The sequence below is a fragment of the Erithacus rubecula genome (genome assembly GCF_903797595.1).
Source record: "Erithacus rubecula genome assembly, chromosome: 25".
In the NCBI taxonomy this organism is placed as follows: domain Eukaryota; kingdom Metazoa; phylum Chordata; class Aves; order Passeriformes; family Muscicapidae; genus Erithacus; species Erithacus rubecula.
Window position 1 is genome coordinate 6,067,265 of NC_136677.1, and position 19,272 is coordinate 6,086,536.

Below are 19,272 nucleotides of genomic sequence, written 5' to 3' on the forward strand. Positions count from 1 at the left end.
CAAAGCAAGAATATTCACCCATTTTGGTTTTCCAAAAGAAGAAAGCTTAAATTCCTCAAATCATCTGGAATGTTATCATTCCTGACCTGTCAGTTTATGTGTGAGCAACCAAAGGGATCCATTCACTTGCATATTTTTCCTAAACAGCCAAACGCGAGGAGGGAGTTGTTGATTTTTCTGAAGCGAGCTACATTTTCCTACCTTTAAAACTCAGAATTTTCCCCCCCTTATCTTGGAGCTTTCAAAAAAATCAACAAAAAGCCCCATCCTCCCCCGACAACCTCAACACCTTGAGCGACCGTTAAAAACAAAAAAAACCAAAAAACGAGCAGAACAGCGAAAATGGCGAAAACCAGAAACGACCAAACAAGTCCACGGCGAGGAGGGCGTGCCCCTGTCACTCGTCGGCGTCGGGTTTGACGTCGAGCATGGCGTGCAGCTCCTCGGGGCTGTAGCCCAGCAGGCTCTGCAGGTCGCACACGAAGCGATAGACGTAGCGCTTCCCCGCCGTCTTGTGGATGATGTTCTTGTCGTAGTAATAGCGCAGCCCGCGGCTCAGCTTCTCGTAGTTCATCTTGGGTTTGTTTTTTCTCTTGCCCCAGCGCCGGGCTACCTGCAGGGAGAGGGGGGAAAGTCAGCCTGGATGGGTTGGGGTATCGGTGTGGATGAGGATTTTCCTTGTTGTTAGGAATTGATGGTTGGGAAAACCTCGGTGAAACAGCAGAATGTTCCATGAGGATTTATCTGGCTAATTTCACCTAACTCAGACACATTCTCATATCCCAAGGTTCCTCCTCCACCTCCTACCAGTTCTAAACCAGATGGTACCAACAGGCAATGGCCCAGTGCCAGTCACTCGTGGAATTATTTATGTTGGAAAAGCCCTCTAAGATCATGGAGTCCAACTGTCCCCCAGCACTGACTCATGTTCCCAAGTGCCACATCCACCATGGCAGAAGGTTCCACAAGGATTTATCTGGATAATTTCATGTAACTCAGACACATTCTCATATCCCAAGGTTCCTCCTCTACCTTCTGCCAGTTCTAAACCAGATGATCCCTACATGCAATGGTCCAGTGCCAGTCACTTCTGCACTTCAGCAGGCTCCAGTCACTCGTGGAATTATTTAGGTTGGAAAAGCCCTCTAAGATCATGGAGTCCAACTGTCCCCCAGCACTGACCCATGTCCCCAGGTGCCACATCCACAAAACTTTTAAATCCCTCCAGGGTGGGGACTCCATGGCAGCTGTGCCAGAGCTGGGCAGCCCTTTCCAAGAAGAAATGTACCCTAATATCCAACCTGAACCCTCCTAGTGCAACTTGAGGACACTTCCTCTTGTCCTGTCACTGGTCCTTAGCAGAAGAGACCAATCCCCACCTTCCAGTCAGAGAAGGGGACAAAGATCCCATCTGCTCCCCAAACTAGGGCACAGATGCCTCTCACATGCACCCAGCCTATCCCAAGAGTTTTGCCACTGCTCCTCTCCCTAAGGTGTTTCAGCTACTTCCCACCAACTTTGGGCCCAAACCCTTGCTTCCAAAGGGTGACTGCATCCCAATTTTCAACAAACTTTCAGTTGGACTATGATCCCTAGGCTCCCCACAACATATCCAAGACCAGAAAAAGTGGCTGCCTAAAGGGAGGAGGAATTTGGGTTGTGCACTTAATTCCAGGGCACTTTACCTCATCTGGGTCTGAAAGTTTGAATTCCCAGCCATCACCCGTCCAGCTGATGAAGGGTTGACAGGACTTGTCAGTGAGCAGTTCCAGCAGGAATTGCCACAGTTGGATGGGTCCACTGCCTAGGAAGACAAGGAAACACAGGATATTAATGCCAGGAGAAGCACAGCTCATTCTATCACAGAGGAGGGAAAATTCCCATGTAAAAGGTGCTCACTGTATACAATAAAACCTTTTGCTGTCAAAAAGAGCCACCAACAGCCACAGGGCAGGAACTGAGCTGGGAGTTAAACCCTCCAGGTAACTGAGCTTCCTATTTGCAGGAAGAGCTGAATATTCATGCCCTGGAATGCTTCATGTGGAGTTACATAAATAGGATTATTTTTCTGGCACACAAACAGGAGGAGTCAATGCCTTGGCACAGGAGCAGCACCAATCCCTCGGTGCCAAAGAGCCGCCGGCCACGGCTGAACTCCGGCAGACTGCGCTCCCGACCTTGACTCTTTGCTCCTGCTGCTGATCCAGATAAAGGGACCCAGTAGGAGAATTCCTTGGCCTCCTTCCAGGGCGTGTTGCTGCAGGAATGGGCTCTGCTGGCTCGTGGGGAGGGCGGGGGCACTCAGAGCTCCCCAGCCCAGGATCTCCTCATCGCCACCTTGGCACAGCTGCAGTAAATCCATCAGGAACCTCCCTGTGGCTGCTGCTCCCCTGACTCAGATGGGGGGATGTGGAGCATCCCCTGCCATGGTTCCACCTGTCCTCTACACCCGGTCTCCATCTCCCCTCCAATCTCTCACTTTGGCCATCACCAATTTGTCTCAGTGCACCCAATGGAGTTTTGCTGGAGTCATGGAGAAGTTTTGAAATATTTCTCTCTTCCTTGGGTTTATGTCCCAATCCAAGGTAGAAGAGAAGCCCTGGAGCTAAAGCCTCTTTGATGAGCAACTTCCAAATATTGCACTTAGCTGTGGGCAAGGTGTTTTGGGAGAGACTCTGCCATGATTTAAACCCAGCTTGAAACAGATCACCAATAATGACAATAATTATAACGAGACAGCCAGAGGAGAGAGGAAATTATTTATCCCACAGGGAATTGCACAGGCTGGATTAGCTGGGGTAATCCCAGTGCTGACAGCACTGAGCAAAGCTCCAAGAATGGAAAAAATGAGTTATGGGCTCAGAAAAAGGGATGGAGCCCAGCCTGTTTCCAGGAATGACAATGGATGCAGTCCGAGCTGTGGCTTTGGGATAATCCATGGAGGGAAGGGAGTGCTGCTCCCCTTCTCCACAAAGTTTAAAATTACTCAAAAGCTGCTGGGGAGGAGGAAATGAGAGAGCTGGCTCCAGGAATGGCTGTGTCCCATCCAGCCCTTCCCAAATGGTTTCCCTCCCGTTATCCCTGTGGAATTGCTCCAGGGTTTGTCGGCGCCAAGCCCGAGGGTTATCACAGCCACAGGCAGGGCAAGGCAGGTAGCTCCCAGCTCCTTCTGCTGGAAATGGGAAAGAACTCAGCAGGGAAAGGCTCCAGCCTGTCACTGCTCTGCAGCTTGCCAAGATGTTGACTCCACAACTGCTCTCCAGTAGGGATGGAGCTGGGTTATCCACGCCAAACTGAGGGAGGAAATTCACATGACGCCTTCGCCTCTTGTTGAAAAGGAAGAGTGAAAAGCCTGGCCTGAAGTGCCACCACATCTCCAGGTTCAGGCCTATTTATAGCAATGAGCTCTAAATGCAGAGAAAACACTGGGGGAAAGGTTTAGTGGCTGCCTGAGGTCTTCCACAGGTTATGAATGCATCCCAGGAGGATGCATTCTCTTGGCCCATCGGCTCCCCACACACAGCCAGGGAGCACCCAACACCCAAACCAAGTTAACCCAGACACAGCCCAAGGAGTCCAAGGCCAGGTCCATCCCCTCCCATTGATTTCTCTCCTGCCTAACTGAAGAATAAGGATTTTTAGTTGATTCCTTCCCCAAAATAAGAGGGATGGAAATTCATCACCTGCGTGCTGGGTTCTTGAGCAAGGAACCCTCAAAATACCCCTGGGCCATCCTGGCCCTGCAGGATCTTGGAGATTCCAGCCCCACTAACCCTGAGCCAATGGCCAGTGCCAGTCCTGTTTGGTTGCCAGCTGGCAGGGACAGGTGTTGGGAAACCCAGCAACTCTTGTCCTCTCTCCAGCAAGCAAGGTAGGGCTCCTGCCAGTGCCCCCAGTGCTGCTCTGCTGGGCATTTTGGGATTTCCAAGGAACTGGTGTCATCTTTGGAACAGGGATTCCCAAGGTCTATTCCAGGCTGCCTGCAGGACACGCGTAAAACCCCAAATTCCTCTCTCTGGACAGGCAATTATGTGAGGAATGTGTTTATGCAGGGCTGCAGGCATGTCCCAGCTCTGTAAACACCCCCTCCCTGCCCCAGGGGGAGGCAGCCGAGCCTGGCAGATGTGGCACTGCTCTGAGATGGCAGAGAGGTGGCAGAGCCAAAGCCCAGCACATGCCCAGGCCTGTGCCCAAACCAGGCTGGCAGGGAGGAGAACAGAGCAGGGAGCAGTGCTGGAGGTCAGGGCATCATCTGCTGCAGCTGTAACGAGTGCTGGGAGGGGGATCTTCACAAAGGAGCCACTCTGCAGCCAGCAAGGAGCAGGGAATAGCTTCCCATAGGATTCCAAGGTGGCTCGTGCAGCAGTGCCACTCCCCTCAGTGTCACAGGGCGAGCAGGAAGCTCCCAGGCTTGTCCCTGCACCCCAAACCTCCCCATCCACTGGGAGCAGTGCCCATTTTCCATCCCTTCTGCTCCAACCCTTCCGCTCATCCCAGCCAGGGCTGGAAATCCCCATCAGGATGCCAGGCTGGGATCACTGCATGGCACAAGCACAGCCAGGCTGTCCCAGTGCCAGCGGGTGCACCCCACCACGGGATCTGCTGCCTTGGTTATCCCAAAATAGCCAGCTGTTCCCACAGCCTGGGCTGGGATGCAGCTCCAAGCGTGAGGTGGAGGGGCACAAGGCAGCTTTTATGGCACTGCTCCCTCCACACACATCCAGGGGTTTCCCAGAGCAGCCCCAGGCCTGGCTGGGGACTGGGGGCAGCTCCACAAAAGACAAGGGGAGAACTCAGAGGGGTGGGGGGGTCCTCCCGCCCTGCCACGACCTCCTGCACCCACGGGGCTGCTAAAAATAGGGCCCACAATAGGGGCCCTGTCTGGCCTTGGTGTCACTGAACAGGGTCCTTCAGCAGGGACTGTCACACCACAGGAATGCTGCGGCGTCAGGGGGAAAATATTCCTCTGCAGTGGGGATTGTGGGAACTGGGAACTGCTGCCCGAGCAGCACCAAGCCCTGATGGTGTCCCCAGAGTCAAGGCTTTGGTGCCACCTCCCTGGGTCAGGACAGGTCCCCCAGCTCCTTCCCAACCCCTGGATGGGGCCATGCCAGCAGCCTGGTGAGAGTGGCACTGCACAGGGAGGCACAGTCCCGGCCCCATCACCTCTCTGGGGATGGTTTTGCACACCCACCCCTCCCAACGGCCTCTGTTTTGTTTCACTTGCTTCAAACAAGTCAAGAAGACAGAAAAACCCCACCTACCCAGCCCCAGCGGGGCACCTTCGCCTGGCACTCTGCGGTTTGTGGTTCCAACCCCACAAAACATTCAGCCCTGGCAACGTCTCCAAAACAGCTCCTGCCTCACTCCCCTGCCACCCTGCCCACCCTGCCCACCCCTTCCATGGCACCATGGTCCCCAAAGCCCCCAGAGGGCTGGCAGTGCTGGTCCCCATCCCTCCCTGTCAGAGCAGTTCCCACAGCTCCTCCCCAGCTCCTGCCCAGGCTGGTGCAGGTATCAGACACTGCTGAGAGGAGGAGCTTGGATGGAGGCATCTCCAAAAAAAAGCAGGAAAGGAGCCAGGGAGCCCCTTCTAAGAGAACAGCATGGCCATGAGTACAGAGCCAGGGGCCCTCCAGGCCAGAGCTGCTCCATGCTGCTGCTCTCAGGAAGGGGGTGTTGGGAGGACTGATAGAATCAGACTCAGAATCTCTTGAGTGGGAAGAGACCCACAGAGATCATCAGCTCCTGGCCGTGCACGGGACAGCCCCAGGAACCCACCCTGTGCCTGAGCTCAGGGTTGGCTCCAGAGGCACCTGCCAAAGCTCCAGGGCTCTTGTGAGCTCCACATCCCCCCAAAGGTGGTCCTGCAAGCCACGAGCTGCTGAGCCACCCCAGCTGGGTGTCTGGAGGAGACACAGGCAGAGCTGCTCCCCCACATCCCCTCCCCAGGCTGGAGGAGCCCTGGGGAGAGCTGAGCTCTGCCACGCTTGGGCAGCGGTGCGTGGGGCTGGGTTTGCTCTCGTTTGCACGTCTGGCAGGTGGGGCAGGGCCACTGAACCAGCCCAGTGCCACCCTGGGGACACCAGAAGGGCACTGAGCCCTTTGGGCCTGCCTGAGGCAAAGGGGGGCATGAGCCCAGGGGGTCACCCTGAAGCCACCTGCAAGGGCAGGTGAAGGGCACGAGGCAGAGGAGCAGGATGACAGCATCCCTGCATCCCAGCAGGGCCAGAGGAGCTGCTGTGCACAGGAAGGGCGCCTGCAACCCAAACTGCTGTGCCCTGGCTGCAGATTCCCACACAGACACTGCTCCAGCAGGGCAGGGAGGATGCTGGGGAAGGCAAGAACAGCCAGACCGCTGGAGTGTGGCAGGAAAGGGGACAGGAAGGCAGCTGCTGGCAGATTTTTGGGTGCTGATTACCACAGCACAGGGGGGATCTTGCCTGTGGAGGCTTCAGAGCAGCAGCACAGTGCCAGAGGGAGGGGCAGCAGCACCTGAGCTGTCTGAAAGAGACCCACTTTCCTCAGCACTGCCTTGACTTCTTGCAAAACAGCAGCTGTGCTTTCACTGCTGGGTCACAGATAAGCATCGCTCACAAACAGGGGCTGGGGAGGCTCCAGGCTCTGCAGCACAGCCAGCTGCACCCTGCTCAGGGCTGGGGGCACATCTGGGCCCCGTGGGGGCTGGTAGCCAGGGGCAGGGCAGGGTCTGGCTGGGCAGCTGCAGCTGGGGGAGACAGGCTCTGTGAAGGAGGCTGTTCCTGCCCTGCCTCCCAATGCCTAGCAGGATAACCAGGGTGCCATCCCAGCAGGACAACCAGGGTAACATCCCAGGAGGATAATAAGGGTGCTATCCCAGCAGGATAACCAGGGTGCCATCCCAGCAGGATAACCAGGGTGCCATCCCAGCAGCATAACCAGGGTGCCATCCCAGCAGGACAACCAGGGTGCCATCCCAGCAGGATAACCAGGGTAACATCCCAGCAGGATAATAAGGGTGCTATCCCAGCAGGATAACCAGGGTGCCATCCCAGCAGCATAACCAGGGTGCCATCCCAGCAGGATAACCAGGGTGCCATCACTCTGAGAGGGACACTCAGCTCATGGGTGATATCAGTAGGAAGGGGCATTAACGCTTTAAGTGCTGGGAGTGGCTTTAAAGGGTTCAGCAGCCATACAACCCCAGGCTTGCATCTGCAGGATCAGGCTTGGTGTGCACTCACCTCACCTCTCCCATCCCTCTCTCCTCCCCTCCCCTCTGGAACATGAGGGGTTGGCCCTGCTGTGTGCTCAGTGATGTGGAGCAGCAGCTCTGGGCCATGGCAGCACTAACACCAGGCATGGAAAGCCCCAGGGTGTCAGTCCTGCCCACCACAGAGCAAACAAAACCCAGAACTTGGCTGCCAAACCACACTGCTGCTCAAGGGAACCCAAAACCAGCTCAGTGCTGAACAGGCATGGTGAGCCAGCAAGGTCTGAGCCTCCTGTGCACAGGCTGCAAACACCCACACAGGACACAAAGATCCAGCTGAGTTTATCCAGGGCTCCTGCAGAGTGCTGGTGGCAATTGTCAGAGACTGCAGGATACAGGTGCAGCACAGCCCCAGGGGATGTGAAGGCAGAGCTGAGCTCAGGCACTGGAGGGATCTCTGCCCACTCACACCAAACACAGCTCTGCTGCTGAGCCAGGGAGCTTAAACTGGGCTCAGCTGAGCCAGCATGAGGTTAAGCAGTGAACACACATCCTGAGCCATCCCTTGCCTGGATTTCATGGATGCACTCCGTGTCATGGCTTAGTGTGGAATCTCAGAATCAGAGAATCTCCTGAGCTGGAGATCCACCAGGATCATCCAGTCCAAACCCTGTCCCTGCTGAGATACCCCAAAATCTCACCCTGAGCTTTCCTGGTGTCCAAACTCTCCTGCAGCTCTGGCAGCCTTGGGGCTGTGCCCATTCCCTGGGGAGCCTGGGCAGTGCCAGCCCCTCTGGGGGAAGAACCTTTCCCTGAAATCCAACCTAAACCTCCCCTGACAGCTGCAGCCATTCCCTCAGGTCAAATTCAAGCTGGCCAAGCTCTGAGCTCCAAACCCAGGGGTGCAGGGCAGGCTGGATAGAAACTGAAGTTCACCAACTCCTGAGCAATTACATTTCTCCTTCAAAAAAAAAAAAAAAAAAAAAGATAAGAAAATTGCATCAACCTCTCTGTGAGCAACCATGGCAACTTGTCAAAATAGGTCAAGATGTGGGAGCAGATAAGGCAGCTCTGAAAGGCTGCTCAGAGCTGGGTGAAGAGCACATCAAACGCAAAGGGAGCTTCCGCCAAAATGCACCTCCTCACCCCAAAGGCGCCTCGGGGGCAGATACCATCAGAGATGTGCTGGGGCCACCTCCCTGGGCACCCAGGGCCTGCTAACAGAGCCCCAGCAAGGCTGTCAGGTCCTTAAAGTCAGCACAGAAAGCTCTGGGGATGAGGGATGCCAGGTCCATCCTCACGAGGTGGGTGCTGGGTGCTGGTGCTGGGTGTGTCCTCAGGTTGGAAACTGAACCCCAAAGTCTTGGTGTTTTGGGCTCCTCTGCTCCTTGGGAGGTTCCACCTCCTCAGCAGAGCCACAGGCAAACAGAGCTCCATCTAAAGCATTTCCCAGTGATTCCAGATTTTCCTCTCCACATTTAAAGCTTCTCAAGTAAAGCAGTGAAAAAATAAATAAAAAGTCAGGCCTTGCCACTTATTGATCCCACCAAAGTACCTGGGCCAAGGGATTCTTTTCCCAGCTCCAAGAGGGGTTGGAAATGAGGCAAGGGAAAATGTTACACAGAGCAAAGCAATTGGAATTGTGCTCTGGCATTGCATGAACCCAAGTCTCCCCTTCCCAAAGGCACTGCTCCAAGGACAGCCTTTAGGGTGCTAATATTCCTTGGAAAAACAGGAATATTAAATATAAAACCAGGGCCCAGCTGCTGACTTCAGCTCCTTGCCTCTCTCCAGGGGTCGTTCTTTTGCACTTTTCCATGAGCTACAGCAAACGTGGAGGGAAATATCCAGCTTGGAAAAGAATGCTCCTGATTTTGCCAGCACCTCAGTGCCTCAGTTTCCCAGCTGTTCAAATACATCCCAGTTCCTGCATACCCAAAGCACTTCCAGGTGCTGTAGGGAAAGGCATTGTCAGGAGAAAATAGGAATAAAAATAGGAATAAAAAGAGCAACTAATGCCCAGTGGTCTCTTTTCTCAGGAACATGGATTTCCATGGCACAGCAGAGAATGAGCCCCAGGCCACAGTCCCTCCTCTCCCTCCCCACCACATCCCCAAGCTCCAATCCATTCAGGAATGCAGAACACACTCATATTTTTATGAACTTGGTAGAGTCTCATTCAGCAGGCAGGGTTGAGCTCTCTTTCTAACTAAAGCTGTAGCAACAAGCCACTTCCTTTTTTACACTCCTAAAATTATCTGCCCACCTTTCCTCCCTGCTGCACCTCTCCCCAGCCTCACAAGGGCTCAGTGTGAGCTGAGCCCTGCGTGGGAGGACGCTCAGGGACAGCCACACCTCAGGATCTGCACTCAGCCTGGTGATGATCCTTATCAGCACAAACTCTTTCCACCAGCTGGGGCAGGACAGATCTGAATGTGCAGAGCCAGGGCAGCTGGCAGGAGGCTGCCCCAGAGTTTTTCTCAGAGCACAGGGAAAAGCCATGGCACAGAAGGGCTGGAAAGGATTAGCTCAGCTTTAGTTGGAAGTCCCGTCCCACCAAGTTTGTCTCCTTGGAGATGCCAGATTGCTGAAGGGCTGTCATAAAGAGCCAGAGTTTCCGTGGCCTATCACCTTCTCATCTCTCCCAGGGAATGGAAAATGTTTGGGATGGCTCTGGCAGCTCTCCATCCCTGCCTCACACCAAGGTGTGGAGCACAGCGGGGTTTCCTCTGTGCCAGAGGGGAGAGGATCCATCCCCACCACACACAGCATGCTGGAGATGAGGCTGCTCCTGCCCCGGGGGAAAACCACAACCAAGAGGCCACCAGTCACCAGCACAGGGGGCTGGGGGCTCTGCAGCACCTGGAGCCAAACCAGACCAGCTCCTGCCACAGCCAAGAGAGAGAAAGGGGCAAATGGAGAACAAGGCACTGAGTGCCCTGTGCCCAGCCAGCTGCCACATCCCCACGAGGTGTGGCACGTGTGGGAAGGAGATACAGCCCTGGGCTGCCCCAAACCCCTCCCTCACACCCTGGGGAGGTGCTGCCCGAGGTGCTGGGGGCACAGAGGCTTTCCCAGGGTCCTGCCCTACCTGTGTAGCCAGCCAGGGCAGCAGCAGGGATGACAGGCTTGTCCTTGTTCATGTCGGCCCGTTCCCTCACATAGTCCTTGAAGGTGCCCTTGGGCTTGTGGCTGGGCAGGGTGGCAGGGTAGTCCTCAGAGTCGAAGCTGTCGTAGGAGGGGACGCGCTGCAGGCTCTGGAAGGAGGACTGGCTGCTCCAGGACTGCGTCAGCCGGTCGCAGCTGTCGTAGCTCTCTATGCTCTCGAAGGAGTCCTGGCCTCCCAGCTTACCTGGGGAGGCACAGCAGGTGAGATGGGCCTGGCCAGCTCAGAGTGTTTCACCTGGCCAGCTCAGGGTGTTTCACCTGGCCAGCTCAGGGTGCTCCACCTGGCCAGCACAGGGTGCTCCACCTGGCCATCACAGGGTGTTTCACCTGGCCAGCACAGGGTGCTCCACCTGGCCAGCTCAGGGTGCTTTACCTGGCCAGCTCAGGGTGTTGTACCTGGCCAGCTCAGGGTGTTTCACCTGGCCAGCTCAGGGTGTTGTACCTGGCCAGCTCAGGGTGCTGTACTTGGCCAGCTCAGGGTGCTTTACCTGGCCAGCTCAGGGTGTTGTACCTGGCCAGCTCAGGGTGCTGTACTTGGCCAGCTCAGGGTGTTTCACCTGGCCAGCTCAGGGTGTTGTACTTGGCCAGCTCAGGGTGTTTCACCTGTGCACTGTGCATGCACAGGGCAGCTGATGCTGTTCCTTTACATCCCAGCTCCAAAGTAAGCACAGCCCAGATCTCCAATACTTTTACCTTTGCCATTCAGAGCAGGGCTGAGCCTGGAAAACTTCAGGCAGAAGAGCAAGGCTGAGAGACAGGGGAAAAACCCAGATCTGGCCTCTCTACCCAAGACTGGTGCCTAGGGCTGACTGGAAATGGTCCCTCATTTCCGAAAGGCAATCTCAGAGACATAATTCACTTCAGATACTCAAGGCTGAGCTCAGGAGCCTAAACATGAGCACTCCAGGACTCTTTATTCAGAGGATGGTGAGGCTCTGGCACAGAGTGCCCAGAGAAGTGGGTGACCCAGCCCTGGGATTGTCCAAGGGCAGGTTGGATGGGGCCTGGATTAACCTGGGCCAGTGGGAGGTGTCCCTGGCCATGTCAGGGGGTGGAACCAACTTTAAGGTCCCTCCCAAGTCAGCCCTTTCTATGATTCATTGATTTCTGTGATTCTCTTGCTGCTGAAGGATATTGGAGGTCTCCAATTACATCTGCCAGCCCTACTCAAACACTGCTCAGGCACACCCAGCTCCTTTAATTCTGATGTTTCTTCCCAAACTACACAGCAGCCTTTTGCTGCAATCTGTTCCAGCCAGCCCCAAATCCCTAACCAGCTGCAGGTTTGCGGGAGGAGCAGGGCCAATGGCTGAGAGCTCCAACAGCTTTTTCCAGCTCTGGTAAGGTGAGCACAGCTGGTTTGTGTCAAAGTCACTCTCTGGAGTATTTTTAGTCGAGGCCAGAACATGAGAGGCCAGATCCTCAGCACTGCTGATTTACACCCCCCAGAGCCAGCCCGTGCAGCCTCTGTACTCAAACAGAGCTAAAAAAGGACCCAAAGAACAAACTGAAATTGCTGCCTCTGATCTCCCTACTCTGCAGATTGCTCAACATCTTTCCTGACAAGCTACAAGCGTAACAGGATCATTCAAGTTCACTAATTTCCCAAACCCAGCTAAAAACAGCTGCTGGGATTGTGCAAGAGCTCCTGGAGAAATTTCCATTGGCAGAGCTACCCACAGCCTGGGCCCAGAGAGCAAATCCCAGGGGATGTGGAACGTGGAAGGGCGCTGGCACACACCCCCAAATATTTGTTGTGTTGTAGTTTGAAAAGCACTTGCAGTGAAAAGACTCAACTACTGCAGGGCCTGCCCTGATTGCTGGCCTGGAATCGTTGGGAGCTGGGATCCATTGGCTTCATTCTGCTGGGACAGCCCTGTTTCAAACTCTTTTCTATTTTCTTTTAGTTTTTGGAGGATTTCACGTTCCAATCCTTCCCTGAGTCCTGCTAAGGGGAGCACAAGGCTGCTCTGTGTGTGTACATTAATTGGCATAACCAATGCTCTGAGCAGTCCTGAAGCACAGGCTCACTTAGAAAAGGAATTAAAATCTGACAGAGACATGATTTGTGTCAATCCATTGAAAATTCACCTAAATTCCACCTAACTGGAACAATCACGCCCTGCATTTACTCAGGAGGAGCTTAAATGGGTTTGGCAGCTCAAATTCTCAACCACCTGCCATGGCTGACAGGGCAGAGAGAAATAACTCCCATGGGACCCCAAAATTTCCTCCTAAAGGCCCCACAGAAGGTGACTGTCTGGAAAACCTTCACCCTGAGGTGATGCTGAAGGGCTTGACTTTGTGTCAGGCTAACCTTGTAAGACAGTGCAAGGTAAAGAGGGACATAAATATAAATTAACTGGGCTCTGCTTTATATTAAGACTTCCCCCCACCCCTGGGAGGGTTTGTGTCCCCCAGAGGCCCTTCCATGGCTGAAATGCAGCACTGATGTGAGCACAGTCTCTTGCAATCAGTGTTCAAGTCTTTGCTAACAGCAGCATTCAGGGCTCTCTCTTCCCTCCCCTGAAACCATTTTTAGGTTTGCCACTGAGAACAAGCTTGAGGTACAGTTGCAAAAGCCTTCCTGAACCATTGCACTGTGAGAATGATGAAATCACCTGTGTTGAAGAAAAGGTCAAGAAAAGGGAAAGGCACTGCTGAAATTTAGGCAGAAAAACAACCCCAAAAAGAGAAGTTCACTCAAAATTAAAACCCTGCTGCCCTTCTGGCTCAGGTCACCTCTCTCAGAAGGAGAGGCAATAACACCAATATCAACTTCCCTTGGCTACAGCAGAATATTTCAAACAAGCAGCCATCAAATCACTGGACATAATGGATAAAGACTTTGGATCACAGAGTGCAAGCTCTTCAGAGCCTTGAATAGCAATTTCTGATGAGAACTTGTGAAGAATTTGTGGGGCTTTGCTTGGGCCCATGAAAAAATGGGATTTCTACAAGCACCCAGCAGTTTGTCCTCCCTGATAACATGAAAGCTCAGTTCAGTTTCACTGAGGTTCGACATCAAAGCACAGCACCAGAACCATGCTGTGCCTGCAGGTGATGTGCAAACAGGCAGCAGAGGAGAGGAAAGAAAGACTGGCCTTGAGTTTTCCCTGGAGACAAGAGCAGGGAGGGCTCAAAGCTACCAGGGAACCCAACAGCTGTTGAGAGAGGGCTGTGTTAGGACTTGTCCTAGGTTAATGTAAAGATGTGTCCAAAAGTATGGAGTCTATCACCATCTGGTATACCAGGTGGGGCAGAGATCTTTAGGTCTGGAGGGGGATATCCTCTGCTAATGGGACATCTGTTAAACCAGGTGGGGCAGTGTTATTTACCTTTTCCATCCTTCCTCCAGGAGATATCTCCTGTTAATGGGCCATGGAGTCCCAGTGCATGACTGATAAAATTACATCATCCCATTGGGAGATGCTCCACTTAGGGGAAGGAGCCAAACATTTCCTACCCAGATAAAAACTGAGATTTGGAAGATCAGAGCAGCCTTTTCCCATTGGTTTGCAGATGACAAGAGCTACCAGGATCACTGCTTCAACAAGACCCCTTCATCCAGACTGCTCCCACCACCCTAACTAGCAGGGTGTCAGGCTGCATTCTGACTCTGTCAGTGCTTTTCTTTTGTACCATTGCATGTATTTTAATTTTTTCCCCTATTAAATTGCATTTCTGACTCGGAGTCTCTCACTGCTTTTGCTTTCAAACCAATACAGCACTGCCCAGCTCCCTGCTGTCCTCAGAGTCCCCAGAGCCTCTCCCATGGCAGGGGAGGTGAGAACAGCAGGAACCCAAGCCCGGCCCAGGTTTAAGCCCAGCTTTACCTCGGCTGGCACGGCCCATGCACATGTTGTCGGGCGTCACCACCTCCTGCTTGATGGAGAAGTAGTCGGCGTGCAGCGCGTCCTGCGGCGGCTCCCGCAGCAGCACCGAGGGGTAGTCGCTCTCGTACTTGAGGGACAGCAGCTCCTCCGAGCTGATGGGGTGCAGGGTCTGGTAGGACTCGGTGATGAAGCTGGGCTCGGAGAACTCGGAGGGGGGCACGCACTGGGCGTGCTCGATGCCGTAACCTGGGGGCACAACACGGCTCAAACCCTGCCCAAAGGCAGCCCCAGGAAACAGAGCAGCCCCAGCCCCACCCACAGGCACTGCTTTGGGGCAGGGGTATCCAGAAGATGCAGAGGTGGGCTCTAAAAAATGCAGCAATTTAGCAAATTAACACACCACCCAAGCATCCTTGGTGTGTACTGCACCAAACTCCTCCCAGGGGAACTGCCAGAGGGAAAAAGCTGGAAAATCCTGGGGAATGGAGTTTCGGCAAAGGGGCAACAGGGCAAAAATGTTTCATTGCTGATTGGGAAAGGTGAGTCCTTTCCACAGCCACCCCTCCCCAGTGCCAGAGCCTGGAATCCCAATCCACAGAATCATGGTTTTGGATTGGAAGGGAATTTAAAGCTTATCCAACCCCACCCCTGCCATGGGCAGGGACACCTTCCACTATCCCAGGTTGCTCCAAGCCCTGTCCAGCCTGTCCTGGGACAATTCCAGAGATGGAGAGTCCTGTGCAGAGCCTCTCCACCCTCATACCCTCACACCTCATCTAAATCTCTCCTCTTCAGATCAGTTTGGCTTTTTGCTGCTTCCTGAAATATCTCCCATATTTCCAAGGCCCTTAAAGAAAATCTCCAAAGCAATGGCAATGGGAAGTGCATGAGTGCAGGTGGAGACTCATCCCTTTCCTTGCTAGGCTCTTCCCTGGCAATCCAGAATTAAGGCTTCTCCCCCTATTCCCTACTTTTTTAACAGTTGTTTTACAATTCCCAATACTTGAGTGTGCTGAGGCTGCTTTCAAAGTCTGCTGAGCTACAGCTTCAAACAAACAGTGCTTGAAAAAATCAGATTTTTGGCACACAAGGCAGCCACCAAAAAGTACAGAAGGCTTCCAAATCAACCCTGAACCCTTGGAAAAACAACATCACCCTTTGCATGGTGCAGTGCTATTTGTGGTGTGGACAAATCTCTGCTCAAAGGTGCTTCCAGGCATGCTAATGGTGATAATTGACACTGCTAATTGAGACTTACTAATGAAGTAGTCTGAGGTGTAGCGGGACTCGGGGTAGGTGGTGTTCGCTCCGTTTGCTGGGTACGGCTTCACCTCTTCTGCAAAGACCAAAGGAAGGAAATGTCACCAGCCTGAAGGCACACAGAGCTGTGCAAGGCTTGCTGTGACACAATGGAGAGCCCTGAACTTCCCAAAATCTCCTCCCTGGGTTAAACTGGGATGTTCTGAGCAACAGAAATGAATTCAGAGCTGAAATCCCACAGAAACCTGGGTCAAGTGGGCTCTGTGGGGAATTTCTGCTGCAGGTATGGCCAAGCTTAAAACCCAACCCAAACTGTCTCAGTCAGGGCTCCAGGAGGCTCTGAGCTCCCAGCTGCATCATTTCCTTGCTTGCCTCAGGCTTTGTCACCTTTCCTTCTCCTGGGGGTTGCTGAGCACACTTTCCATGTGTGAGCTCTGGGAAAACTCCCAACACAAAGTTGTTTTCCTGGAAAAGCCCTATTTTTAGAGCAGCAGTAGGTGTGTACAAGGGAGCAGGTAACCCATCCCAAACCCAGCTCCTCTAACCCCAAATCCAGGTGAATCCCCAGCCTGTGCAGCACCTGATGCAGGCAGAACATTCCATGTTCAAAACTGCTTTGTCTCATTGTCCCCACTCCTGACACAGACTCCTCCACGTATGTACAACCAAAATGCCAAATTTCAGCTCTCCACAGGCATCACTCACTGGGCAGGAGCGTGGAGCACATCAGAGCGTGGATTCCCTGCTTCCCTTGGCTTTTTCCAAGAGCTTTGCTCCTCCTGGGCTGTGCTGAATTTGTTTCCCAAGTAAAAGCCACCTTGCCCTGACCCTCAGCAGTTTTTCCATGAACACCTGGCTCATTCCAGTGTGGCATTCTGGGCAGGGATACTGGGATGGGAGATTTTCTTTCCTTTAACCACAGCAGTGCCCCTGGACAGCTCTGGGCTGGGTTTGTTTCTGCTGAGCCCCCAGAGAAACCGAGCACAGAGCGCACGTTCGCCTGCCAGGAGCCTAAATTTGGCCCTCTCCCCTGGGGACTGCAGGCTGGAAAATAATCCCTAACAAAAGGAGGGGTTGTGCAAACACAGAGGACTAATGAGAAATGCTCTGTTCCTCTCTCCACAGTGCCTGCCAAGGGGCAGGGGGTGACCACAGAGCAGGGGAGAACCTTTGGCTGTGCTTAGAGTCAAGTGCAGGGCACTGCTGACTGCTGGTAACTGAGGAGGTTATTTTAGGGAGAATTATGGAAAAATAAGCCTGAAAATACCCAAATCCATGCAGGGAAAAGGTGGCCATAAGCTGTTTTTAAACCCTGAGCAGCCTGTGGTCCGTGAGTCACGCAGTGCTCAGGGGACAGTGTCAGCTCAGGGGACAGCAGGGTCACAGCCTGGCCCAGCACCACCCCGGGCAGCAGCACAGGTAGAGCCAGGCTTTGGGGCTAGGAGCCACTCCCAGCACCAACACCCCAGTGATGATGGTGGGGAAGATGGAGAGGCAAGCTGGAGCCCTGCTGAGCCTGGAGACACCTGGGTCTCTTCCCATGTCACATCCAGGTGTAGAGGGAGACCCCAACTGCTCCTGTGAGGGCAGAGACATGTCAGGGACAACTCTGTTCTGTCTGTACAACACCAGCACAGCCCAGCTCTGCTCAGGGAGGGAGATGAGCTCCAGGACTTAGAGGGAACCTGAAGTTCCTGGCTGGTTATTTATTGGGAGGTCTTTGCTACTCTTCCAGTACCTCACTGGAAATGTGTTCAGAGCCCAGCAGAGGAGCAGGGACCCTGCCTGTGCAAGAGTGACAAAGTCACCAGTGAAACCAAACAGGGAATGGAGATTTCTTGGCTCCCAGGGGAACACCAACAGTGTGAAGTTGCAGCAGGCACAAAGACTTTCAGCTTCTTTGAAAAACCCTTCCCTATCCCAGGCCTTTGTACCATCGATACTTCAGTGTCTGGATACCCACATGTGTCAGGGAAATTATGATTCCTGCTCTGTCATAAATTTACAGCATCAAGTCCATCTCCACGTGTGGGGAATCTGCAGGAAGAAGGTGCAAACCCAGCCCTGGCCCCTCAGGCAGTACCTGCAGCACTTCCCACTCTCTCCACTGGGCACAGCTCAAAAAATACAGAATTACAGAATCCTAGGATGGGCTGGAAAACACCTTGAAGACCATCTATTCCCAACCATGGGAAGGGACAGCAAGGAAGAAGGGCTGTGGGAAGGTGCAAGCAATGGCTCATTGCAAGGAGAAATTGGGCTGACCACAAGGTTTGGCTTTGTTTGGTTGAACTGCTCGGTGTTGATCCAAGCAATCCTTGAAAAATATGCAAAACAAAAGGGACAGAGCAGATTTAGAGCAGGAAAACAGCCTGGCCTGCCCAGAGCCTGGGAAGGGCCATGTTTACCTTCTGCAAACCACAGGTAGCAGTAAAATTAGTAATGGGCAATTAACATCCATTTGTCAATGGTTTCCTGGAAGGAATAACTGGGCTCCCCCTCCCCTTCCTGCCACCAGGGTCAGTAGGACAGCACAGGGGACATTCCAGGAAAGCAAACAGCTCTGCAGAGAAAGGAGCTGGAAAAAGAATCCAGGTGTGCTGCAACTCCTGCTTGTGGCTCAGGTAGAGGAGCTCAGCTCTTCACCTGCTTCTTAAAAACCATCCCAGTGCTCCTGTGCATCCAGACACAGAAAATCAACAGCCTAAATCAAAGTCTGTGCCCCCAGTCACTGAAATTAATGCCCTTGGATGCTGTCACACAGGGATGGCTTCTCCTCCCAGAAATGCTGGTTTGGGGACATGAAACACCCTTTTTTGGGACATGGAACAAAGCAAAGCAGCTTCCAGTCACTACTGGGAAACTCGGGTAGGATTTTGGCTGTGTTCCTGTACCCAGTTCCAGTGGAGGAAATAGTAAAATTCACAACAGGAGCTGAATAGGCTGAAGAAAAATGCTTTGGAAAATCCCACTATGGATTCCAGGCAGGCAGGGTGTCCCTGCCCACTGGGGATCCCTGCCAAGCAGCCAGCACGAACACTCTGCCTCTCTGAGGCACTGCCAGGATTTGCCTGCCCGCTGCTGTTGGGATGCCCATTTGGAATCCTGCTGAAAAGCTTTGGGAGATGTTTTCCCTGGGATTAAAGCTCAAGGTGAACAGCTCCTGGCTGATGGAAAACCCCAAAACCAGAATGCTGTGAATTGTTTACCCAGGACTCACCTTTCTGCAGGATCTCCAGATGTTCCCAAAGGATATCTCCCACAAAGTCAGGTGCCAGCTCCAGGAAGCACTCCTTGCCCAGGGCACAGAGAGCAGCTCCATTCATGCAGAACTTCTGGAAATCCACTTCCTTCAGGCTGAACTCGTTCACTGCCCACATCACCCAGTCCCGCACGTGCGTCTCCGTCCACTGCTGGGGGTCTGCAGAGGGACCCAGCACTGAGCACCACAGGCAGTTTGCCCAGGAAAGCAGCACCCCAGGGTGCTCCACTGCCCTGCACCAGCACAGCCTCATCTGAGAGACTGGCAGCCCACTGGGTGTGAGGAACACCCTGCCAGCCTGGCTCAGCCTTAATGCAGACACGTTTCACCCAAGGAACAAGCTTCGGATCTGTTTGGGATTTATAAAAATCCCTTCATTTCTCTGACCCCCTTCTCCCACCCATTTCTCCAATTTTCCTCCCTGCCACCAGCCTCCGGTAAAGGGTCCCTGCTGCTTCTCTGCTTAGTGGAGATGACTTGCCCACATTTTTTCAGCTGAAGCATCCAAGAAGCTTCAGGTGGTATTCAAAAGGCAATATCACCTGAGGAGAGCC

At 53.5% G+C, this 19,272-nt stretch overlaps 1 protein-coding gene across 1 annotated transcript in view; it reads right to left on the bottom strand.

The window, feature by feature from the left end:
- Positions 1 to 392: 392 nt before the first annotated feature.
- ETS1 (ETS proto-oncogene 1, transcription factor) overlaps positions 393 to 19,272 on the bottom strand; it is a 145,029-nt gene continuing 126,149 nt past the window's right edge. The window contains exons 4-9 of the mRNA XM_079326699.1: positions 18,677 to 18,877; positions 15,455 to 15,532; positions 14,197 to 14,442; positions 10,284 to 10,544; positions 1,686 to 1,804; positions 393 to 613 (exon numbers count right to left, since the gene is read on the bottom strand). Coding sequence (XP_079182825.1) covers positions 398 to 613; positions 1,686 to 1,804; positions 10,284 to 10,544; positions 14,197 to 14,442; positions 15,455 to 15,532; positions 18,677 to 18,877 — 1,121 coding nt within the window. The 3' untranslated portion in view covers positions 393 to 397. The remainder of the gene's footprint in view (positions 614 to 1,685; positions 1,805 to 10,283; positions 10,545 to 14,196; positions 14,443 to 15,454; positions 15,533 to 18,676; positions 18,878 to 19,272) is intronic.